This window comes from Eupeodes corollae, chromosome 1 (genome assembly GCF_945859685.1).
Source record: "Eupeodes corollae chromosome 1, idEupCoro1.1, whole genome shotgun sequence".
In the NCBI taxonomy this organism is placed as follows: Eukaryota; Metazoa; Arthropoda; class Insecta; order Diptera; family Syrphidae; genus Eupeodes; species Eupeodes corollae.
This window is the reverse complement of record NC_079147.1, coordinates 193,915,848-193,942,398: the sequence shown is the minus strand read 5'-3', so window position 1 is coordinate 193,942,398 and position 26,551 is coordinate 193,915,848. Positions and strand designations below refer to the sequence as shown.

General features: G+C 35.0%; 1 protein-coding gene across 4 annotated transcripts in view; it reads left to right on the top strand.

The window, feature by feature from the left end:
- The window catches only part of LOC129953971 (stathmin), a 408,077-nt gene that overhangs the window by 160,613 nt on the left and 220,913 nt on the right, over positions 1-26,551 (top strand). Inside the window, exon 1 of one of the 4 annotated variants that reach the window (XM_056067540.1) lies at positions 7,681-8,395. The exons of 2 other annotated variants lie outside the window; for them this stretch is intronic. In XM_056067540.1, coding sequence (XP_055923515.1) covers positions 8,320-8,395 — 76 coding nt within the window. In that variant the 5' untranslated portion in view covers positions 7,681-8,319. Of the gene's footprint in view, positions 1-7,680; positions 8,396-26,551 lie in introns of those variants that run through there. One more of the 4 variants, XM_056067544.1, reaches the window with a different exon arrangement.

Sequence of the window (26,551 nt, the reverse complement as noted above, 5' to 3'; positions counted from 1 at the left end):
AACACCTTTTGCTGAGGTGAAATTTTTGGAATCGATTTTATCGTTGTAGAGAGTTGTTTTCGAGTCCTTTTTTTGTTGTCTTTGTTTTACTGCGTATTTCTCATGATGGTGTATTTCGAATATTCGAAAATTCAATTTCGAACATGAAAATATAAAAAAAACCCCGTGTTGTCCCCTTTTTGTGTGCGGTGTTGGTGAAAAACGTTGGTGTACCCCTTTCAATGCGATTGTTGGTGTTAAAAACACACAATTTTTCTATCTTTTACTTGGTGAAAAGAGAGTGAAGGAGGAAAAGAGAAGGAAACACAGAGAGCGATAGAAAAAAAACTACGAGTATATGTGAAAAACTATCTATGATGAGTAAGACCGTATTTTTTGGGGTTGTTTTGAGAGTGTAAAAAAAAGTTGAAGGTTCATTACACCAGCAAGGACACTTTTTTTTCGTTCCGTTTTGTTGTTTTATTTTTTTTTTGGAAAGAAAACACAAAAAGGAGATTGAAAAAAATGCAGTAATTTTTCAAAACTAAATGTTTTATGGCTTTTTGTGGAAGAAAAAGTTTCCTTTTTTTTGGTTTTGACTTTTTTTCTATTTCTCACTTTGACCAGGCCATATCCTTGTTCTTCTTCTCTCTGTCTCTGCTCTGAGTGCTTCGAGGATTAAGTGGTTGTCTGTGTGTAGTTATTTAATATTGCCTTTATTTTAATTTTTGTTTTATGTTTATTTGTTTTGGAATTTTTTTGACTTAATTGTTTTTCTTTTTGTTTCTTTGCAGGTAAGTGAAATAAAAAAGGATACTTAATTGAAGTTTGTTGTACATAGACAATGTACTCATTTTTAATAACGGAAGGTATGGTATAGGAACTACATACATACATATGTCTATCAACATCAACTTTCTATGGTAATGCCTGTGGTGCCAATATAAAGGCATTTGTGTGGATAAAGTTAAGTTGTATGTAGTTTGGGGTAATCGTTATACACAGGATCCTTTTATGTAAGTTTGAATTTTAATATGAATCATACACGAACCAACAATTTGCTGGTATGTTGGTGTGTTTATATCTTTAAATGGGAAACAATAGAACCTGATGGGCCTATCTCAATGTGGTTTTATTTGAGTTTGGTTTATTTTAAAGGATATATCGGGATTTATTCTATTAGGTAATTGAAAAAAAGGATAGGGTAGGATAAAATTGAATGTTTTGAAAGATTTTTTTTTGTGTATTCAATGAATTCAATAAAATCATGTATTTTCAAATATTTTAATTCATAAAGATAACCTCATGGAAAAACAGTTGATCGAAAGTGGACCTCATAAAATATATTTCTATAGATCAAAATAGGGAAGAATAGTCAAAAAAAAAGTAATTGAAGGTATGTTTTTAAATGTCTTATGGTAATAGAAATTCTTACAAGCCTCTAAAACATGATATCAAGAGTTTGCTATAAAATTATAATTAAATTAAAGGAATGAACAATTTAGTAATATTTTGTTACAAGACTGGAATTTGGTATAACTTTAATATTGCGATATAATTAAGTTCAAGGACTTTTCCAAGTAGGAAGTTCGACTAGAGCGGTACATCTCTCAAACAATAACTAACTTGTCCAAGACCAGCTCAGAGCTGACAATAAACAACTCATAAAGCAAAAGGACACAAACTGATTTGTCCTCCGTTTGATTTAAGGGATTTTCTGTTTTCATGAATCCCTCCTTCATTGGATTAGTAATTACCTTTCGAATCGTTCAATACGAATTGTATTGGATGGATTCAAGTCTGAAAACCAAAAAATAAATGCTTGTGTGCCCAAGGGCATCGAGGAGACTGAACATCTCGATATTCTCGGTTGAGTGTGCGCTTATTTTTAAAAAAAATGGTTTTTAGCACTCTTGAACCTTCGATGTTTTCTCTTCCCATCATTGTGAAGCTAAATTTTATTGTTCATCCATGCAAGAGGACGAGAGCTGGATCTAGACTTTTTTTTTTTTGTTTAATTTTCTCAGGAACTCATAAAACGATTTTAATATTTAATTTAATGAATTGTCTTTATATTATATGGTGATCAAATATTTCAAAACTTTTGTTTTGAATTCAATAAAAAAAAAAAATTTCTTTCAAAACTCGATATCTTGAAAACAGGTCAATATTTTCTTACAAAAATCAAATATAAAATGAATATTTATATATTTTTGAAAAACTGCATACCAAAATCATTATTAAAATAAAATTCAATAATTTTATATTAAAAAAAAAAAAACAAACATTTAACGATTTAAAAAAAATCACAAAAGTATCAATTTTGTACTTCGACTGCGAAAGCACTTTGAGATAAAGAGTTAAAAAAGGTTGCCTTTTTTCATAGTATCAGAAAAAAAAATTGTAATCTCAAAGTTAAAAAAAGACAGAAAAATTATTTAAATTAAAACATTTGTTTTTTGGTATTAAGTTCTATTTTTAGGATTAAATTTTCTTGTTAATTATTTATTCAATGAATTTAGTTCTTGACAAAATTTAAGAACAATTAAATCACCTAAACCTTTTTTCTGTCAAGTAGTCATGTCTTTAGACAAAAGAGCCATTAAATCGTGTAGATACAATAATTTTGTCCAGAGTTTCAACCTCTAGGTTTAAAAAAATATGAATACCAAATGAACAGTATAAACAACATGCAATTAAAGTGAATTGAAAACCAAAAATCACCCGAATGATTTTTCTCTCGAAGCATCCAAAGACTCTCTCATCTTTCTTTGACAGGATCCAGGCCTCAGCGCCATAAATGAAAACCGCGATGATGAATTTCTTATAGATGGTGATTTTAGATGCTAGAGAGAGGACTACTCAATTGCCTTCTAAGTCCAAAGAAGCAGCGATTCAAGAGTTATTCTTCGTTTGATTTGCTGGTGTCGTTGTCTGCATTAATAGCGGTGCCTAGGTAGACAAAGTCCTTAACTACCTCAAAGTTATAGCTGTCCATGGTGACGTTTTGTCCAAGACGTCGTCGTTCAGTGTCCTTTTTTGATGACAGCATATACTTGGTCTTACCCTTATTGACCACTAAACCCATCTTCTTCGCTTCCGTCGCAATGCTCAAAAACGCTCCACTGACATCACGCTTTGATCTTCCAATTATGTCAATATTATCTGCGTATTCGTGTAAGTGGATGGACCTTTGGAACATGGTGCCTCTAGTGTTGACAGTTGAGTTTTGCACAGTTCTTTCCAGAACGATGTTGAAGAAGTTGCATGACAGTGCATCGGCTTGTCTAAAACCTTTTTTGACTTCAAATGCATCGGCAAAATTTTTTCCGACCTTGATAGAGCAGCATGCATTCTCCATCGTCACTCTGCACAAACGGATAAGTTTGACAGGGATGCCGAAACTAGACATTGCTCTGTAAAGCTCTTTCCTATGGATGCTGTCCTTTGCGGCTTTAAAATCGATAAAGAGATGGTGGTTATCGATTTGAAGCTCCTGGGCCTTTTCCAAGATCTGCCCTAGTGTGAATATTTGGCCGATAGTGGACTTTCCTGGTCTGAAGCCACAATGATAAAGACCTTTCAGGTTGTTGACGAATATCTTCAGACGTTCACATAATACGGCAGAAAGGATCTTATACGCAATGTTAAGGAGACTTATGCCTCTGTAGTTGGCGCAGTTTAGAGGGTCTCCTTTCTTATGTATCGGGCACACTATGCTGAGATTCCACTCATCGGGCATGCTTTCTTCCGACCATATTCTAAAATAAAAAATTGCTCTTAAAAACTTGTTTAAACCTTAGATAAAAAAAAAATTGATCCAAATTATTTAAGTTACTATTTATTTTCGTAATTTATCTGGTTATTTTGCATAATGATTACTCACCTGTAAACTTTTGGTAACACATTCATTGCAGATATGTTTAGAAGAGTCGCAATTACATCAGCCAAAATAATGGTGATGGACTAACTTCTACTTTAGTTGGCGCTAAAGCGCATTGTGCTCCTGGAAGACTCGATGGTCATTCGTTTGATATGCCCTACCCATCTTAAACGTTGAACACGCAGTTTTTTCACCAGTGGCATGTCGTTGTACAGCTCGTATAACTCATGCTTATATCTTCTTCGCCAGATGTTACTTTGCCTGTCGACACAAACCGGACCATAGATCGTATGCAGAACCTTTCACCCGAAGATACGAAGATATCCTTCATCCGCCTGGGAAAAGATCCATGTTCTGCACAATACAGCAAGACTGGCATGATTAAAATTTTGTACAGTGCCTCTTTGGTACTTCACGATAGGGCCTTATTTCTCAAAAGCTTGCTAAGGCCAAAGAAACAGCGATTATCAAGGGTAATTCTACGTTTGATATCCGCGCTGATGTCATTTACAGAATTAACAGCAGTGCCCAGATAAATAACTTCGTTTATCACCTCGAAGTTAACCTGTCAATTTTTACCAAGTCTACGGTGTGAATCGACTATATTTGACCACAGTAAATACTTAGTTTTGCCCTCGTTAATGTCAAGTCCCATTTTCTGCGCTTCAGACTCGATACTAGAGAAGGATCCCGTCACTGCTCGTTTGGTTCTTTCCATAATGTCGATGTCATCTAGATATCCAAGACGTTGTGTGGATTTTTTGAAACATAGTGCCACTTGTATTGACGTTGGTGTTGCGCACCACTCTTTCAAGAACAATACTGAAGCAGCTACATGACAGCGCATCGCCTTGTCGAAGTCCTCTGGTGGATTCGAAGGTTTCGGTTGAGTCTCTTCTAATTTTGACGCAGCAAGAAACATTTTAAAACGGCATCCTCATAAGTCATATCAGTTTGGTAGGGATACCAAACATCAACATGGCACGGTATAGTTCGACTACACAGTCATAAGCTGCTTTAAATTCGATGTTAAGATGGTGTGTTTCGATGTTCGAGTTTTTTCCAGGATTTGGCGTAGAGTGAGAATTTAGTCGATGGTAGATTTTCCAGGCCTGATGCCATACTGGTGATGGCTAGTTTGATCTCATTCTGGTCGGGTGGGTGGAACTCTAGATCGTCAACCAAATGGATTTGGATTTCCCCTAGTTATCTTTGTAGGCTCCAGGTCGGCTTTTTGACTCTTCTATAAAAGATGCAAACCTGTTTCCTGTTAAAACATCCCTGGATCTCCTCGTCTTCACGCTGCTCTTAGACTTTTTTCTTGGTTCTGAGTAAGCGGTCCTCATCAATTCTCTTGTCCACGTAGAGCTGGCGGAAAGATCGTGTCCTCCTTTGCTGCCACAGTCTGTATGCCTTCGTTTTGGCTTTGTTTGCCTGAGTAAATTCGGAGTCAAACCAGGGGTTCCTTGTTGGCGTCTGTGAGATACATAGCACCTCTTCTGCACTATTCCTGATGGATTGTTTGCAAAACTGCCAGTGGATCTCTTGGCGCATCTCATCCGTTGTAGGGTTTCTCGCAAGCACTTGCTGGCCGACGTTTGAGGCCTACGCATGACTGAGATCGTTGGAGCTGGTTCTTCGGAGCGATGTCTGGTCTTTTGCTGCTACTGCCTGAGAAGGTAACTCAGGTGTCACACCCCTGGATCCGATGGATCCAACGTTTGTCGTTAGTTCACCTTTCGGCTATCCAGCGGGCACCACCAGGAGGTGACGATACGATTTTGCACCTCCATAATAATGGCGATAGAGCTAACTCTTTTAACATCTTGAAGGGATGTAGAAAGTCAGGCGTCTTTGAATAGCATATTCTTTCGAAAATGCTTCAGAGTAAAGAGATATTCGGTTTAAAGATAGCCTTAAAGTGTTATTTCCAACACAAATTATAGAATTTGTTTTTGACAAGCCAATACATTTGGAGTTCAAATGAAGAACGGACAAGAAACACACATTTTTTTCTGGAGTTTTAGGTCGTGGTTGCGATAATTTACAAAACCGTTTCTTTTGAATCAAAGAAAAAAAAACAAAATTAATTTTATTTCAAGTCAACAGACTGATACAAAATCCCTTCAAAAATTTGACTACACCAACTTGCCAAATAAATCCCCTGAAAATATCATCACAACAGTTTTCTCCCTTTGGCATAAATTAAACCTCTAAAGAATATTTCCATTATAGTTAAATTCAAAAAGACCATGTTTTTATATGAATGCAACAATTTTTCATTAAAAAAGATTAAATTAAAAAAATGAGAAATAAAACATAAAAATAATTGGCAGTGTCCTTCATTTCAACAAATTAAACCCGAAGTACTTTTTGCAATTGTTCTTTTTTATTCTCTCTTTTTTTTTAATATCTATTCGACATTTGAATCATTTTTTCCGGATCAAAAAAAATATTCTACAAATAATAAAAAAAACTTTAAAAACTATCCTCTATACCTTTCCAATTTTTCATATCAAAAATCAACAAACTTATGTAGGTACGAGTATGAAACCCCATTCATTCTAACGAATCCTCACAACCAACAAACACTTACATATAAATATTCTATATGCATACATATCTCTACACAAACTGCCAAACAAAAGGACCTTTGTCAATATAATGCTTTTCTAGTTTTACCGGCTTTTTGTAAAAAAAAAAAAAAACAAAATAGATAAAAAAAAAAAATAATCCGGAGAAAAGATTGTCATCGGAAAAAGTACTTGTATATAAAGATAGATATAAAAAGACTTATATGAGGATAGATATCTATAAACATATAGAGATGTCAACAGAGAATGACAGCAGCAATATTGAGACTATGTCGTCCTTTAAAGTTTAAATACACCATATTCTGGTGTAGCTCTAAGCTATGGGTACCTTCAAAAACAACAACAAGCCTAACGACCTCACCTTGCACAGGTAGAGGTAGGTATAGTTTTCTTGTATGTTTGTTCTTGTCTTGTCCATAAAGGGTATCTCTTTAAAAAGTTCCTTTTTTTCGTTCTCTTCTCTCATCCTTTCTAATTGCATTCCTTCAGAATGACACAAAACGAACAAACAAAAAAATAAAATATAAACTAAACGAAAAAATATAATCAAAAAAATAAAACTAGAAAAATCCCTTGAAAAAAAATAAAAAACGGAAGGAAGAGTGCGAAAAGAAAATCCACCCTCCTCCTCCCAATCCAACCCAACCCAACATAATATCGTCCTGTGAATCATCTCATGGAAGACCGGCGCCGGTCGGTACTAAAATTTTTCATTTTATTTATTTTTTCTTTCATCAAAAAATAACAAAAATAAAATATCAACCACTATCGAAGTTCTTATGGGGTCTCTACGAAGTCATAGTCATAGTTAGCAGATATAGTGTCTCTCGATACCGTGACTAATTCTCCAGGATTTTCATCATATACGCTCTCTTGCTTTCTTTCTCTCTCTCTCCGTCTCTCTCTCTTTGTATGATGGTGTTTTCTCCCACCCCAATGCAGTTTTCTATCCTTCTGAAATATCCTTCAAAAAATCTCACCCTCTGAACTGCAACTGAAAATTGTGGTGTTTCAATTCCAACCACCGGTAGAAGACTTAGTTGGTGAAAAATCCAAGAAGAAGAAACAAAAAAAAACCACCCCCACCCTTAAGAGCGCATGACACAATCTCAACAACTCGCTTATTTCCCATAATGTTCCCCCACACAAGCCAACAACAGCAAACAACAACATCGAATCGAAATATCCTTAATAATTTCTCTGGCAAGAGTCTCGATTGTCAAAACGCTCCAAAGACAATTCAGTAGTCGTATCTTCAGCACGCTTAGTGGAAAGCCTCTCGCTCGCAAAACAAAACTTGTCTCCTTTTTGTTGAGTAAAGTTACCTATAGTATTCATCATTAGCTGTATAGAAGTCAATCAGTCAGTCAGTAGGATTTAAAATTTCTGTCGCAGCTTAAATCAAGGATTATTCATTTTCGAGAGTGTTTTTTTCATAACATATTTAAAACAAAAAATCGTGTCCTTGTTTTTGATATCGCGAGTGTATCGAGTTTTTAAATAAATCAAACAAAAAAAAACACCCCGCCCGAATTTTAAATCAAAAAGGATCCTTTGACATATCCTTATCAATAAAACCCCAAACCACATCACACGTGAATTTTTGCTGCTGCTTCTTCTTCTTGGCTTTATTTAGTGTGGAGTGTTGTGTGTATCGCCTTCTAGCCGGCTAGCACTTAAAAATCAAAGATACAAAAATCCATCCTCCCCCCGTAACGTTGCGTTGCCGCCCCTGATTCAATTCAATTCGATTTGATTTGATTTTTAAATAGTGTGCGATTGTGTGTTTGTGTTGTTTTTTGAAGGATTCTCAATAAAGGACATTTTTTTTCGCAACAACTTAACACAAAAAATCCATACATCATGATCATTGGATTAGTAAGGGATTCAGTCATGCAGTGCTTCTGCCATACGTGCCGAGCACCCATTCTACCAGCTGGTAAGGATAACTTTATTTTTCAAAAAAATCCAAAAAATTTGATATCCTTTGTTCTTATTTTTAAATTAATTGCCCGGACAACGTCGAGTTGAAACTTTCCACTCACGCTATAGGTTCGTCCTGTTTTATTTTTTCTCTTCTAGGCGAGATATAAATTTTTATTCGCCTATCTTGTTGGCCATAAAATTGGATTCTATTTTTTTTTTTTGGTTATTCGTTCTTTCATTCCGTTTGTTTTAATTTTGGTATCCTTGAGGTTGACTGGCGCCTTAAGTCTCGAAAGGTATGACTCATTCGTTGTACATTCATCGACAACACCACGACTCATTCACTCACAGCTCACAGCAACAAAAATAAAAAGAAAAGGACGACGCAAAAGTTTTGTACATATAAATTTATAGAGTCAGTTAGGTACCTACAAACATAATATATATACATTCATACATCAATTGTAGAATCAGAAAGCAAATGTTGGCTCACGCTTGAGGCACTACACCCCCTCTAGTGCCTCCATCCCACTCCACTTATTGCCCTCTAGCAACCAACGAACGATATATATATACCTACAATAGAAAAGGATCTATTTTTAAAAGGACGAGAAGAACAAAAATTGACTCATTCACATTCCATCAGAATATGAATAAGTTTTTCTTCTATTTTTGGGGCATGCACTAGGAATGTTTTAACAGTGGAAAATTGGTATTTTTTAGAAGAACATTTGTTAATATGGGAGGTGGGTCCTTCTTCCTGTTTCTATGGGGAACACATCACGAATGAGTAATCATTTCCGGTTGTTCTTTTTTTCTTTTTTTTTCATCTTGATTTCAATTGAAATAAATTGATTTAAAATTGAAAAATAATTCAGTTAAAAATAAAATAACAATTTTTTATTTTTTTTTTGGAAATATCAAAATTTATTCGGCTCGAAGGACCAAATAACATAGATAATAATTATTTCATTACTATAAAAATATAAACTGTTATAAAATGCTATCTGATTTTTGTTTGTATGCCGGATGTTTAATTTTCAATTATGGTCACTTAATCATAAATTCGTATATGTATAATTTTTATTATTGAATGATTGATGGACTTTGATTGCATTTTAATTGGAAACATTGATTTGTGGATGGAATCATTCAGTTGATGATTAATAGAATAATATTACTTCATTGGGTAGAAATGAATTTTGAGATTTATTTTAAGTTTTGGTTAAATAAATAAGTTATGTTACGTAAAAGTAACTAAACTTATTTTAACACCTTACCATCTCTTAACTATTTGTTAAAGTTGAAATCACGAAATGTCTGCTTTAACTTTAAGCAATTTGCAATATTTATTTTCTTGGACAGAATGGCTCAGTCCACAGTTAGGAGCTTATTTGGAAATAGGTCCATTTTAGCTTTGTTTCTTTTAACGAACTGTCACTATTTAGACTTGATGTCAGGTTTTAAATAAAAGAGAATTAGCAATTTTACAAGTTTGAAAAACAAGAAGAATGGTTTAAAATTTTAAAGTCGCTTAACAAGTTGCTAAATATAAAGAAAATTGCTGTTTAGTAAAATTTCTCAGAGAGAAATAAGTCTTCAATGAAATCTAAAATAAAAAAATATCAAAGAAATCCAATGGACAGAATTTATAATAAGCTTCCTGGGCTTATCGACATGGACAAGCAACTTTTCAAATACCAAAAATAGTCTATCGGTATTTAATCGATGGCGAACTTGAAAGCCACAGGCCTACGACGCAAGATTTCTTTCATTAAATTGATTGTGTCGTTGAGTGTATGGAAACGAACGGAATTTTTACTATAACAAACATTTTTAGGAGTAAGTCCTTAAGTTGTAAAATGGCAAACCAAACTGAGCAAGTGACAGCTTTCAAAAATACCGACCCCGTTAGAATTTATTGCCGGATTAAAAACCACACGGATAAAAAATAAACACTAGCTACTAAAACTCAAACTTCTTAAATTTGAAGATTCTGCATTCCTGTTGCATCATAGTCACTGCAAGATTTATCAAAAGGTTCGATTTATTTATTTATCAAATTTGTCAAGTTTGTCAAAAATAAACCATAATCTTAAAACTACGTTAGTAAGTTTCTATTTGCTAAAAATTGTATATCAAACCGTTTCATAAAATTAACGACATTCATTTTTCGGAACTATTTTTGTGGTCCAGATTTCCTTCAATAATGCCGCAGTCATTTAAAACTGCTATATTCCAATACATATCAACTTATGTCAAATATGCTACTTTACAATTTCTAAATCAAAATTTAATGATAATTCCTTGACAATTTCTTGAGGTACATTAATGCTAAATAAATAATTATTTGGAATGAATTTACCTATTAGAAAACTTTAAAGGCAGAACCGAAGCCGGGTTACTAACTTTAAGCAGTGGGCTATTGCAATAAATGACTTTGGTAACTTTTCGTCAGAATTCTGTCTGAAAAGCAGTGCAGCACTTTAACTTCGCAGTTTGATGGTTTTGGCCTCACGGATTATTTGGAGTCGTATTGGCTTTAAGCCCTTGGCATGATGGTTATTACGTTAGACTGCCATGCCAGAGGTCTTGGGTTTGATCCCTGCCTATGTCATTCAAAGTTTTTTTTCACGGGTATTACCTCTTGTGAGCAATTGACAAATTTTCCAAGAGTAATTCTTGTCATGAAAAGTGCTTTCTCAAATTAGCCGTTCGGATTCGGCTTAAAAACTGTAGGTCCCCTCCATCCTTGACAACATTACGCGCACACAGGAATAGTTGAGACTAGTGTCTAGTCACTAGGCCATAGTTCTCAGTGGACTGTTGAGCCACCCAATTTTTTTCATTGGCCTTAAGCGTTAAAATCATTTCCAAATGATTGGTACAGAGTCCCTCCGTCGCGATTTTCCTCTAAAAATTTCCTAAGGGGTTAAATCGCAGCTCTAAGACAACAAATTAGTATCATCAAAATAACTGAAAGTAACTCCATTTGGTACTACACCATGAATAAACCAAAAATCAAAAATCTACACCAAACTACATACGAAGTTTTCTAAACTTTAGATGCTGGGGCTTTGTTTGATAACGTAGAACCCAAGACAAAATGTGTCTCCTCAAAAAAATGCTGTTTACTGAAAATCTTTGTAAAGTTCAAACTGCTCAATTGAATGGGTGTCAATCAAGATGCTTAGGTAAACGTTGAAACGACTTTATGTGTTGTGATCGATTCGCAATTCTAGGGAACTCCGTAAAATTGATAGATTTCGAACACTTTCTGGGAACGCTTGAACGGCATCGATGTTTTTTACACTTCGACCAAAATGCTGTAAACATTTAACACTAATATATTTGAATGCCTCCGAGAATAACGACCGACAAAAAACGAGTTAACACTCTTCAAGTTGTGGTAACCGACTCCGAATTTCAGTAGAACATTTTTATAATCTGCAGACATTGCTCGTTTTTGTACTTTAAAATAAAAAAAAATGTTGGCGTAACAATCGGTAGAGAATTAGGGCTTAGTGACTTACAACTCTCAACCATTCCAGTGTCCCAATCATTTCAGGGCTGAATTCGACCTACAGTTTTGATGCCGAATCTTAACGGCTAAGCACTTTTCATGACAAGAATGACTCGTGAAGGATTGTTCAATTTCTCGCAAGAGACAATACTCGGGAAAAAAAACTTTAGATGATAAAGGCAGGGATTGAAACCAAGACCTCTGGCATGACAGTCCTACAAGCTAACGACCACGCCAGGTGGTACTTTACCATGATGCAAATGTTGAGTTTACTGAACAGTCTTATGATTTTTTCGTGAAGAAACGATGTGTTCCTTAAGCTAAAAACGGCTCATTTTATTCCACAGAGTTGCGGTTCAACTTTTTGGCAAGATTTCGAGCAAAATAACAAATAATTTATAATAAAACACAAGTTGGCCAAGCATTACATTCAAATTACTATGTTTTGAATAATAACGTTGCTTGTTTCATAGGTACCCTGGCTAAGCTACTTAACTTACCGGTTGCTGATATAATAATTCTTGGATAGAAGCAGACATATACAAATTATTTCGTGCTGAGAAATAAATTGAAAAACTCTTCAAAAACTGTTGAATAACAGAATATAAAAACTGGTGTGCCACAGGGCTCCGTTCTGACTCCGATTCTCTTCCTCATTAAAAAAAAAATGATCTGCTGTATGCAAATTCTAATCCAATTAATTGTTTCTTGAAGTTAGCAGCCTGCGTTTTTCATTATCTTTTCCAGATTCACATTCCTCCCTTTCAGATGTGAAACTGCAACGACAAAAATATAATACGCTAAATTAATTCCGACCTAAACATCATGACAAATAAAAAAAACCGTTTGGAATTAAAGGCTTCAAAATTTATGTTTTATTGAAAAGGCAAGAAAACACTTAGGCAAATGCTTGCAACAAAATTTACTTCACTTAAAATTAAACGAAAAAAGGATAAATATTTTAAGTTACTTACTAACTTACTTAGGGTGGCGCTACAGTCCTGTGTAACCTAGGGCCTCACCCAACAAACTTCTCCATCTATCTTGGTCCCAAGCTAGAAGTCTCCAGTTTCGCGCTCCAAGTTGGGTGAGGTCACTTTCCACTTGTTCGAGCCACCTGATCCGCGGTCTTCCTCTACTGCGCTGTCCTGTGGTTGTGGATAAGAAGACTTTCTGGGCCGGAGCATTGGTTTACATGTTCTTTACGTGACCCAGTATTCTTAATCGTTGGACTTTTACCCTTCTGGCGTCGTTCCATCTTCTCCTCCACTCCCCTTCTAAGCATTCGGGACCGTAGATCACACGAAGAACTTTTCTCTAGAACCGAACCAAGGTGCTTTCACCCGCTTTTGTCATAGCCCATGCTGTGGACTGCACCGTATAGCAGGACGGGGAAGATAAGGGTCTTATATAGACACTTCGGTCCTTCGAGAGAGGACTTTTTCACTCAATTGCTTTCTTAGCTCAAAGAAACAGTGGTTAGCAAGAGTTATTCTGAGTTTGATCTCAGCTCTGGTGTTGTTTTCTGCGTTTAGGTGGACGAAGTCCTTGACTACCTCAAAGTTACGTCTGTCGATGGTGACGTTTTGATTAAGACGTCGGTGTTGTATGTTCTTTTTTGATGACAGCATGTACTTTGTTTTGCCCTCATTAACCGTTAAACCCATTTTTCCGCTTTTGCCTCAATATTCACAAAAGCCCAATGGACATCACGCTGAGTTCTTCCGATTATGTCAATGTCATCTGCATATGCTAGTAATTGGACAGACTTTTGAAAGATAGTGCTTTTAGTGTTGACGTGTGGGCTCTGCACTATTCTTTCAAGCACGATGTTAAAAAAATCACATGACAGCGCATCACCTTGTCTAAAACCTTTTTTGACATCGAAAGGTTCTGTTCAGTTGTTTCCAACCTTAATGGAGCAGCGTGTTATCTCCATGGTCATCCTGCACAAACTGACGAGTTTGTCAGGGATGCCAAAACTAGACATGGCTCTATACAGCTCGTCCCTGTAGATTGTGTCGGTTTGGTGTTCTTGGGTTTGTTCCAGGATCTGCCGTAGTGTGAATATTTGATCAACTGTGGACTTTCCTAGTCTTTAACCACACTGATAAGTACCTATCAGGTTGTCGACGGTGGGCTTTAGACGTTCAAATATAACGGCAGAGAATATTTTAAGTTGAAATTCCAAAATTGTAGTCAATGCTTGAATGTTCCGCTTAAAAGTCTTTCCTTTGAGTTCAGTACTATTTTATAATATTTCATTTAAAAATCCTTATACACAACTACTCGTTTAAGGAGTTGTTTTAAACAAGAAATCCTTTCATTTTAACTCGGTTTAAAGTTAATTTTATTTTCAAAAATAAATACTTCAAAAAAGGTGGATTTTCGAAAATTAAAACATTTAAAATCTCTTTAAACCTTCAGAAAGTAATAAGAGTACAGAAACAGAAGAAAAAAAGTGGAAAAGGACATTCCAAAGAAAAAATTGATTGTCAAAATTATTGCCACAATATAAATCAAAAATCACGATTAAGTCACCAAAACTGGTTCATATAAAAAAGAACATTAACCATAGTCGTTAGAAGAATTTAATTTCTTCAAATAATGCTTAAAACAATATCCTTATCAGTGAATTAATTTATTTGTTCAAAGATCCTTCCTACTTTGTTTGTCTCTTTCCTCCATAAGTGTTTATCACTTGAGACTTAAGTGAAAAAGAAGTATTTGTAAATATTTAAAAGCAACCTTCTTTTACCTTAGATTAAATTTTAATAGTCGCACCTCAAAGTAAATCCTTGTGGAATTCAACAAACTTAAGTCGTATAATGATAAAATCAAAACCTTAAAAAGTTTAATATTTGTATAGGTTAGGTACGTCCTCGTATACCTTTCAACAATACTAACAAAAAAACCGAAAAGAAAACCCTTCATTTAAGTAGATATATCTTTGAAGTCCTTTAGAAAAACTTCTGTCATTATACTCGAAAAATCAAAGGGGTTTTCTTTTATTATTCAGAGAAATGATAATAGTCCTTTTTCTCTCGCTGACAAAAAAAAAAACCTATTTCAATTTCAGAATATAGGAGCAACAAAATAAAACCATCATCACACAAATCAAACTGATTTCGCATTCATTTCATATCTTGAACATAAAAAGGTTTACATGAATGAAAAAAAAAGTAAATTGTGATATATTTATGAAGGAAGTAGAAAAAAGGACATCAAGAGTTATTGTGAATTTATTAATATTTCTTCATCTTTGTAGTTTCTTTCGAAAGAGGATATAATTTGTCGTCCTTTTTAAAGGTTTCTTTCGTTTTTTCATCATTTTTCTTGGCACCTGATTTCGATTACTATCGCACAGAGTGATGAAGGAAACCTCGAAACCAAAACGAGACTGCGGTTTGTGCCAAATGGGTTTTCTTCTAGAAGAAATGATTTCTTCGTCTTCGTCTTCTTGACTTTTGTCGCAAATAAAAGAATAGTATTCTTTCAAGAAAAGGAATGACCAAAGGGATTCAATATGCCCTTGCCCCTTGCCATCATTCAGGGAAGTTATGGTGATGGAAGGAAAAAAGTTTTTCATCAAGGCTCAACTAATCTCTCACTCTCTTTCTTTCTTCTCCCTCTGTCAATGTGACTCACCGACTTTTGTATAAAGTTACAGTTGGCACTCATTTGCAAGTATTTATCCTTCGTATCTTTTTTTCTTTTATTTTTTGCGGGAAGACCACAATTTGGCAGTAGATCACAGATTTTGCCCTCGATGGCTTCCTGGCAGGCTGATGAAAAAAAATGAAACTTTTTCATCATCATCATCATCTGTGCTGTGTCGAAAACGAGAATATTGTTTGAGGTCCTTTTTTCAATTCGAACCCTAACCAGGCCTTGCTTTACACATCCCCCTGCCCCTTCAACCTCGCTCAATACTTATTGTGCATTAAAACTTTTGCGCTCACAACTTTGATGAGTTTTATTTGTTGTTGGTTCATTTTTTTTTCTTTTCATTTGCTTTGCTGTCCGTCCATCGCGTCGCTTCGCTTTGTCAGTCGTTTCCTTTTTAGCTTCGTTAAACCGCCAATTCTAAGTCTTCTTCATAATTTTATGGGTTATTTTCTCGCAATTAGGAATTTGAGAGTATAGAATCAAGCGAGAGGGCATAGAGACAGGGCTTTTGGTTTGGTAATTCGTTTTTATCGTCATCCTCACCGCCCTTCGCAACTTACCGCCTTTTCAAAGCTCTCGCCACTATAACGAGGGAAAAGAACTCCTTTCCTTGATCCTCGCCAACAATAACTTAGCTCAGTTTATGAGTGTTATTTGACACCCTGTGTCCTGCGTCCTACGTCCTACGTCCTACGTCCTGTAGAAGCTGCTGTATGTATTATTATATAGGCCGGCAATAAAAACTTCTTCATTCATTCAAAGTCCCTTTGCATTCATTCAATGTTGAGGGGGGGGTGGGGGAGGATGAATGTATAAAACTCGAAAGCCAAAGCTAACAGTTGTTGGATTTTGTTTTTAATTTGACCACGTGATGCCTTGAAATATTAACGAGATCCTGCGGATGACTTAATTTTATAGCATAAGTACAACAATTTTAAGGATGAAGCAGAGCAGCAACGGGAGTGGGAGAGAACTGTGAAACTGATGTTACCCCATCGAGGACACATGTATAAACGTTTTTAGAATATCGTTTAAGAGGTCGGAGTGTGGGTGGTTAGGTTGGTGGGTGATTAAATGGATGTGAGTCTGAATCTGAATGTGGTGCGTTTTCGTTGTGAGAAGGATAATCCTTGTATGATTGGTTAGCCCGGGAGATGAAGTTTTCAAGTGCCTAATACTATACAGAGAATCTTGTAAATTGGATTAAAAAGTTTTTTTTTTCTTGTTCGTTATATCAAATCATTTTATAGGAATTATACGAACTTTTGTAAATGAATGAGAGAGAATTTCGAGGAAATTATTATTGTTGAGAAAACATTTTGTGCGTGAATGAATATTATGTGTGTTGTTGTTGTGGAATGTGTATAACCCTTGGGAAGGGATTCTAAAGCAATTACTTTGAGGGTTTTAGAATTGGGATTTGTTTGGTTTCATTTGTTGCGCTTGAGTTAGTTATTTATATGCGTAAGAATATCAAATCCGATTAAATGAAAACAATCATGATATTATGTAATGGGGAATTATAATTTTAATGAAGGATATGGATTGTATTCAAAATTATACCTTACCGAAACCTTTGTCGTGGATCCAAAATCCAGGAATACGTTTGTATTGAGCCATAGTTTCTATGGAAACCTTAAACGTATTCTTATAGAACACGCACAAAAATTGTTTTCACTATGCTAAAGTTTCCTGTGAAATAAGAAATACTAAGAAAGACCTGCTTTTAACATCGAGTTTATTGACCATTAGTTCAAAACAGGGTTTCGCGAATATAAGGAATTTCAATTTAATATTTTTAATTTACTGTAAATTTGAAAGGTATGCCTGTGAAAAACGATATCAGCCAAATGGCCACCTCGTCTACAATTGCACCATCATTTGTTAAAATTGTCCATGATAAGTTCATACGTTTTCAGCTGTATGTCTATCTTTACAGTCTCGAAACAATTTTTGAGATTTGGCATAGATTTTATATTTCCTGTGGCTCCATAGAAAAAAAGTCTAAAGGTGGCTTATCACCGAACATTTTTGAATTTTACCGAAACCTAACACTTCAATTCTGCTTTTTGTGGATCATTTTGTTGTTTTAAAAACTCAATCGGCGGAAATACGGCTAACCTGATGGCGACCGTCTAAAGTTCTTGTCTAAAATTATTTTGTATAACCTTAAAGCTTTAGTCTCATTGAAAATTACGGGGAAATATCTTTTGTGACGTGACTTGATTCTAGAAACTTCAACACTACAAGAGCAATACTATCGTTTTTTTTTTAGGGGAGCTCAAGGTTCTGGTTCTACAAACAGCTCAAATGTTTCCACCCCACACTATGAACTAAAAATTTTGTAGTTCTACGAACTATGACTTACTCTCGCCAATTTTTTAGTTAACTTTATCGTTTTCGAATTTATTGTTGGTAAAATTACAGCTTCAAAAAAGGCACTGCCATAATTAAGGGCCATTCAAAATAAAACTTGTTATTGGAACACCCTTTAGTCTCAATATGATATACAAATTTGGTTCATTCCCAAAATCCAATGAATATATTTTTTTTAAATAATTTTAATTACTGACATTTTAATCAAAAATCAATTTTTACCTAATTTTGTATAATTTTTGGAAACTTTATATGAAAAAATACAGATTAAGTTTTTTAGGACCATTATCTTACAATAAACATAGATTATCATACATCAATTCTTACTAATTTCGTATAGATTTGAACTTTTATCAATTTTTATCAACATTTTACTGAATGATAATATGAAATCAGTTTAAACGCAATATCTTTAATTTTAGCCAAGATATTTGAGTCGAAAATCTATTTTTTCCAAGTTTTTGTAATTTTTGAATAATAAAAAAAATGTTTGCATGTCCATGTAATTAAAATAAATTCACCAAACTTAAAGTTAGGGAAGACTTTAGAAGACAAGCTGTAGCAACACCTCTTCTTTTCCCACCATGGTCTCGCCATATACATTAGGAATGATATTGCTAATCAGCTCTTACCTCAATATGGGCTTTGCAGCAACTCTTTTTTTAATTTCATTTGGTTTAAATTTTCCATAAATAAGAAAATCATTCACTATTGCTTCCTTTATCGAAGCCCGAATTTAGACGGAGTATCAACTTATCGTGAATTTGACGCTTTATCTGATTCCATCCAAAGAATTGTTTCGTCCTATCCTCGCACTGAAATCGTTATTACGGGCGATTTTAATGTTAACCATTCTTCATGGTTTCAACATTCGGGCCAGTCAACACCAGAAGGAGTGTGAGATCTTTGCTGAGTTGAACCACCTAACTCAGCTGGTCAACGAGCCCACTCGAATATAGGTAGTGGTAGGTCAAGCAAAAAACATTCTTGACTTGTTTCTTACCTTTGACCATGGAAAACTCATGGTGGATACGAGCTTTAAAGAGGTTATTAGGGTCATTTGTAAAAAAATATGAGGAATTCTTCCTCTTCCTCGGTTCCTACGCTTGTTGTGAATGACACTCCATTTGTTAGCTCTTTAGAGAAAGCTAATCCGCCAATTCAACGCTGCCAGTGAGTGTTATGACTCCGCCTGTACTATGGTACCAATCTTTTTTCGCAATCGTACTGTAGCGAGAGTCCTAAAAGATCTGAACATGCACAAATCTGCTGGTCCGGATGGTATCCCCGCTATTGTTCTGAAGAGGTGTTCTTCAACGCTTGAAAAACCACTGCGTAAGCTTTTTCCTTTGTCCTACTCCTCAGGTCTCGTTCTGAACGGATGGAAAACGGCATTTGTCTAGCCTATTCTGAAAAATTCGAATCTTCCTCACCCTCTAGTCACCGACCGATTGCACTTACGTCCCTTCTTTCCAAGTTCATGGAAACGCTGATTAACTATCAACTCAAGAAATATCTCGAAGATCGAATGCTTCTTAATGACGGGAAATACGGCTTTCGTAGCAATAGGTCCACTGGTGATCTCATAGTTCATCTCACCGAACAGTAGAGCAAATCTTTACATCGTTTTGGAAAAAGTAAGATTATTGCACTTGATATTTCAAAATCATTTGGTAGGGTTTAGGATCAGGCTCTCTTTTCGAAAATGCGTGATTTCGGTTTTGACGAATCCCTCCACCATTAGTAATTATCTTTCGAATCGTTCAATACAAGTTGTATTGGATGATTAGTGATATTACCATCGTAGGATCATTTACGTCGCTCGAACATCGTCGTAAAGTTTCCTGTTTAACCCTCATTTAACGTTATTTTATAGGTTTATGCTTTCTTCGAATAGCCAGTTACATTCCTCCCCTTAAACAGTTCAACCGTAATACTCGCACTTCTAGGAATGCTCATCAATATACCTTTAAGCCCAACTTCGGTTGTACCGTCCACTACAGAGATTTTTTAGCCGTGGAATTCAAAACCAATGTGCACCGACACCTCCTTTCAACCCTTCTCTCCCTTTCCTAGTGCTCACACTGTATCTGCATAATAAAAAAAAAAAAAAATTGGGTGGCGCGACAGTCCGTTGAGAACCAAACCCTAGTGACTTACAACTCTCAACCAGTTTACATGCCGACTCCGAACGGCTAATTTTGAGAAAGCACTTTTTCATGACAATAGTTACTCTTGGAGAATTTGTCAAATCCTCTCAAGAGGCAGTACCCGTGAAAAGACTTTATATGGCATAGGCAGGGATCGAACCCAAGACCTCTAGCATGACAATCCAACGCACTAACCATCATGCCACGGGTATCTGCATAATAAGAGTAGTAATATCCCCTTTAGTGTGTGCTTATTATAAAAATAAAACCTCCGCTTTTCTTTAAATTTTTTCTGGTGTTCCTCAGGGGTAATTTCTTGGTCCGTTGCTCTTTTTCGATGTTTATAAAATGATCTTCCAGGGCAAGTTCAACAATAGTTTTATACAAATTCGATTAAGCTGTAATCTTGGAATGATTGAAAAAAGTGTTTACCAACTGAATTACGACCTTAATTCCACTTTGGTTTGAGAAGTATAACTTAAGATAAAACAAAACCAAATCGAAATGTAGAGAAATCCAGAAATCAAGAAATATGGTTTAACTCCACCCTTAGCTGAGACTTTCACAAAGAAAATGTTGTAAGAATTATTTACGGATGTCAATAACACACCACAACATAAAAGACTCCGCATAGCAAAAACTTTAATCATCCCTATAATTAGAATCTAGAAGAATCACGAGTATTGCTTTCAAAAATATAACTTGTCAGGTGTATAATCTTAAACGTTTTCGTAATGTTTCCCCCTTTAAAAACTTTAAAAAAAAGTTCACTGGGATGCACTTTTAACACATACCTCTCAATAGAAGACGTGTTTTGAATCTTGGCCGCCCATCAAGTGGAACAATTATAAGTGATAGTTTATTTGACAGATGTTCTGCAAACAATATGGCCGCTATTAGCTGTCAAAGTTCGAAAGGCTATGTTAACAGTTTTTTTTTCAAAGAAGTACGTTCTTTAAACTGATAATTCATTTATTTATTAAAAAGATAGTCTTCTGTTCTTATAATTTTAATATGATTTTTGACACCACTTATTCTAATCTGCAGGCCAAATCTTCAGTGTCTTATTCCTAAATGTCTGTCCACTTCACATATCGCTACAAAAAATAGTCCAGCGAATTTAAAACTCAGGACTTTTGCATGGCCCGTAGTGTAAAATTATTCGGTTACCAAAGGTTTCCATCAAAACCTCAATTGTGGTACGATCTGTGTGGAATGTTGCGCCGCGCCGCCGTCTTGTTTTCTTCCACACATCATGGTTTTTCAAATGAGTTATCAGGACTTGGTCATCTTTGACTGCAACATTCTGGTTACCCTCTATATTCCACTAACCCATAAAGAATACCAAACAGTCAGTCTTTGTAAATGTAACAGGGCAGTGGCGCGGCGTGTCTCAAGATACACTTAAAGACTATCATCACTCCAAACACGGCGTTTTTCATGGAATAAATCACTTGACAGCTGTCAAAATGGCTCCCATTTAAAAAAGTATTGCCAACTTCAAGTTCTCTACTTCTATACAAAAAAAAACACCCGTTCATCAAGCGTCTTGTAAGTAAAATATCTCTGAAACCTAAATAAAGCGTCTAAAACACCCTAATTGACTGCGAAATGTAAATTAAACATTTTCTCCAAATTATTCTGACATCAGTTTCGTTTTCCAACTCCCCCTTTTTTTTAATTTGTCTGTTTGAAACCTAAACTGCGTGTGAATAATAAGAAAATACCTTTGAATACGAGTAGACAAATTTCTCAAATTCTAACAATGCGACTTCAATTAAAAACAATGAAGAATTTATTTCGTAATTCCTAACCTTTGAAATATACGCACAAACCAATTTTTAACAATGACAGAGACGTAGGCAATATAATATACACCACATTATAGTAAAAGGACACTAACCTTAAGTCTAAAATGTCAAAATGTCATTTTGTTGTGAAAATAATTTCACAAAATTCCAACCGCACTAATCTCCTTTAAATATATATTTTCTCATTCCATCCATATTAACATCCAGACAAAACGAAAACGACGAAGCACAACATTTGAAGGTGAAGCCTTTTAAAACACAAAAAATATTTCCCAGGAGTAAAAACACCCACGTAAACACACGCAAACATTCCCAAAGCAAACGTAGGCACAGACACGTAGGTAATATAAGAAGAAGTCCTTATGAACTTACAACGAAAAACAAGACAAGGAGTTATAAAAATTTAAATTTCAGCTGTCTTTTTCAAAAACAACAGTTGAAAACAAACAAAATGAAAGAAGCATAATTTGAAATGGGTTAAGCGTAAATTTGGCCTCATTATGTTGTATAATTTTACTAAATGTTGTGTATTTTAACAACAAACTCTGACAGGGCTCACTCTTTACCTATGCCTATGACTCCCCCTTTATCCCACCAAATACATCCCAACTTCCATTCAGGACGAGAAACAACTTAATTTATGTTTTTTTCCTTTAGCTAAAATTCACTTAAAAATGTTTCCAAAAACGCTAACATACCGCCACTTGTTTAGAAATTCAACGTAAATGCAAAATTATTTATAGCTTGTACATTATATTTAAAACTGTGGCACGTCTTCGTTTTTCTACCGAGCACCGCTGGGGAAACGAGCAATGCCATCAGTGGCATATATTTTCTAGAAGGATTTTTTTCGTTTTACTCTCTCCATCTCTCCGGAATAAATAAAATTCCAAAAATTCAAAAACAAAAGCGAGTCCTTATGGCATTTTTGTTATGTTCTAAATTCCAAAACACCATTTTCTTTCGAGAAAAATGCCATTAATAAAGGCAGAAACAAAAATACACTGCAATGCGCTGCTGGAGGGGTATCTACTATACGTACACCTAAATACATACATATATTTCGACTCTTTCTCTCCCCGTAGTGCCATTGTCCTTATGGGTGGACCTTCTTTTGTGGTCCAATTATTATTTGCTTTTAACGGAACTTGTGTATGCGAAACTTTAATATAGAAAACTTTATTCCGAAAGTCAAAGGAATATAAATTGTCCTCTGCCCCTACCCCTTCCTGCAAATTGAGGTCAACCAAGGTACATATATAATTAATTGAGAAAAACTTCAAATTTATGTCAAGAAAGAGTAGTTTTTGAACTGAAAAACATACATATACCTATTTGAATACTTATTCATAAGGTTACCGCACTATACGCAGCATAATATTTATTTGTTTGTTTTTATCGTATCAAGGACATCAATTTCCAAGCAATTTACCATCGAAAAATAGGAAATCAAAAAAGTATAACTTAATCGTCGCCACATCGCCATCGTGCTTTTGCCTTGCCGGCCGCCAATCATTTCCCAAAACCTTCCAAAAAGAAAAAAGAAACATTGACAAGTCGATAAAATCTGAATTGCCTTTATGTAGTACATTTTGGCAATCTATACAAATACCAAAAGGACCCTAAAAGGACAACCAACCGAACCGACAACGACAACGACAACGAAAACGACCGACGACTGCCTGGCGGCGCTGGGCAATGTGTTTTAGTGTAGTGAGAACCGCTATCAGATTTTGATTATCTACCAAAAAACGAAAAATACCGACACGAAAAAATATCAAAACAACCCAAATCGATGTGGATGATGGAATCTCGAAAAGTTAGTGCGAAAATATGAAAAGGCATCAGGAGGCAAGTCAAGGACGAACGATATGATGATGTAGTACCTATAGTGTACTCATAAGGGTGCTCACTGGGCGACTCTTTTGGGTGGGCTATACTTGTATAAGTTGCTAATGAATCATCAAAAGCACACACCAAAAAAAAAAGTACAGTGAAATTGTGTTGCCTCCAGGACATCCAATCCATGTTACAGAGGAACTATAAAGAAGAATTTTGTGTGAATGTATGAAATTCTTTTTCGATGCATTGGAAAGTGGTTTTTTGATGAGGAACATATTTTTGGCTTTTTTTGGGAGAAGGTTTCTTTGTTTTTTTTTTTTTATTAATTGGAGTCTAAGGGGAAGTTATGGCATGAAAATAATTGGTAATTGGTGGAAATGTGTTGATTGAATTTAAGTATTTAAGGAAATTTTGCTTTGTTTCAACGAAGTTCTTTAAAATAGAAGTTGAGACAAATTTCAGGGACAGTGTTTTTGGTTTTAAAAATATGTTGTACTTTTGAAAATGTTTGTTTTAAAAATTTCAATCATGAAAATGTTACAAGATCTCTTGAAAATTAAATTTTTTCGGTAGGGATAACGACAATTTTTTAGAGGAATAACATGTCCTAAATTGGGATTTCGCCTTTAAATTTTTCTTTCACATCATTTTTTCAAAATATGTCCCTTTAAAAATGCTTAAAACAATCAAAAACAAAATTTTTGAAAGCTTAGTTAAAACTCAAAATATCTCTAAACAATAAATTGTATGATGATTTTGCAAAGCACAAATCTTTCTTTTCTAGATAGAAACTATATTACAAGTGTATTGCATTCGTAACTTGACATAACGTTGATAGAGAAGTTTAAAAAATTAAGCCTGGCTGGATTTTCAGAACCTAATGAACTGAATAATATTTGACAATAAAAGTTTTAACTTTTAGGAAGTTCTTGTATAACTTTTGCGATTTATGGAATTGTATATTTTAACCTTTCTTGACGTTTCAAGATCTTTAGAATCTTTTTTTACAAAGCTGTTTTTTTTTAAATGACAAAAGCAAAGATTTCGACTTAAAACAAATTTTATTTAAACATATTAACATCAAAACCGCTAAACGGCTTTGAATACTACCTTTATATTTAAACTGTAGTACCCGTGGCATGATGGTTAGTTCTATGGACTGTTATGCGAGATGTCTTGGGTTCGATCCCTGCCTATGCCATCTAAAGTTTTTTTTCACGCGTACTGCCTCTTGCGAGGAATTGACAAATTCTCCAAGAGTAATTCTTGTCATGAAAAGTGCTTTCTCAAATTTTCCGTTCGGATTCGGCTTAAAAACTGTAGGTCCCCTAAATTCCTGACAACAGTACTCGCACACAAGAATGGTTGAGAGTTGTCAATCACTAGGCCCTAGTTCTCAAACGGACTGTTTCGACTATTTTTATTTATTTAAACTGCAATAATTGGGAAAATTACTTTGAAAAAATAATGGAGGTAATTAAGGAAAGAGGGTCTTCAAAAGTTATACTGATTGGTGATTTGAACGCTAGAATCGAACTTGAGTCAGGAGTAATGAACGAAGTAAAAGGCATTTTGAGGCAATCAAAAGATACCAATTGTAATACCAGATTAAGGAAACTGTTAGAATTATGCGATTTATTTTGACTTCGTATTCAAAATGGAACCAGTTAATTTTATTGTGAAGGAAATCATACATTTTGTGGGAGACAAGGAGCATCAGTGATAGATTATGCAATTTTAGGTGAAGATTGGGAGCCTTTTGTGAAACATTTTGAGATCAAAGAAACCCCATACTCGGATCATCTTTCAGTGGTTACTACTTTACAATGGCTTATAAAACCAAATGAAGAAATCTGTGAAACGCTATTAATTCCTAGGCTCAAATGAAATATCTCAAGAATCGAGGTATATAGACAACAACTTGATTCGAAACTTCAATCACACCAAGATGTAGACTTACCTATGTTAAAGCAAATTTAAAAGTCATCTTACCCTCAGCAACAGGAGAGTGGAAAAAGGAGAAAATTTAGAAAGGAGCCTTGGTTTGATGAAGAAGGTCAAAAAGCTCGTTAAAAAATCCTTTGCATGATTGAGAAAAGTTCGGAATTCCCAAGGATTGTTTCGAAGAAACCACTTAGAGGCCAACTCTCAATATAAAGAGTTATGTAAAACCAAAAAGAAGAACTGCAACCATCTAAACTGGCAGCCTGAAAAACCGCCTACGATTTGTTTAAACTTGAGTGGGAATTGAATGGTAAACAATTCGCAGTGCCTAAGAAACTATGTGCAAACATTCTTTCCACTCATTTCAAAGAATTATTGAATCCAAGCAGTATGAAAACAAATTGGCACTATGCGATACCTGGATTCAAAAACAAAATCCTAGACACGGAAATTAACCTTCAAGAAGTGGAATTGACTCTAGGATCTTCTAAAGATGGAAAAGCGACGGGTGCAAATGGTATTCCTGTTCAGTTCTAATAATACGGAACAGTCATGCTAAAAGAACGTCTGGTGATTTTAATGGCGGTTTTAAGGGACATATTGCCGTAAATGAGTTTCATGACGCTATAATCTTCCCGATATACAAAAAAGGATCCTTGTTGGATGTAGCAAAATATTGTGAAATGGCTTTTCTAAATTCGATTCATAAGATTTTTAGAACGATGTTGCAGAAGAGACTCACAACGTGGATTGCAGATCAGAACCTTTTAAAAGTGACTCAAGCGGCCCTAAGATCAGGGTGCTCTACAATAGATAACATTTTCATTGTAACTAGGCTAGCTGAAGGATTTATT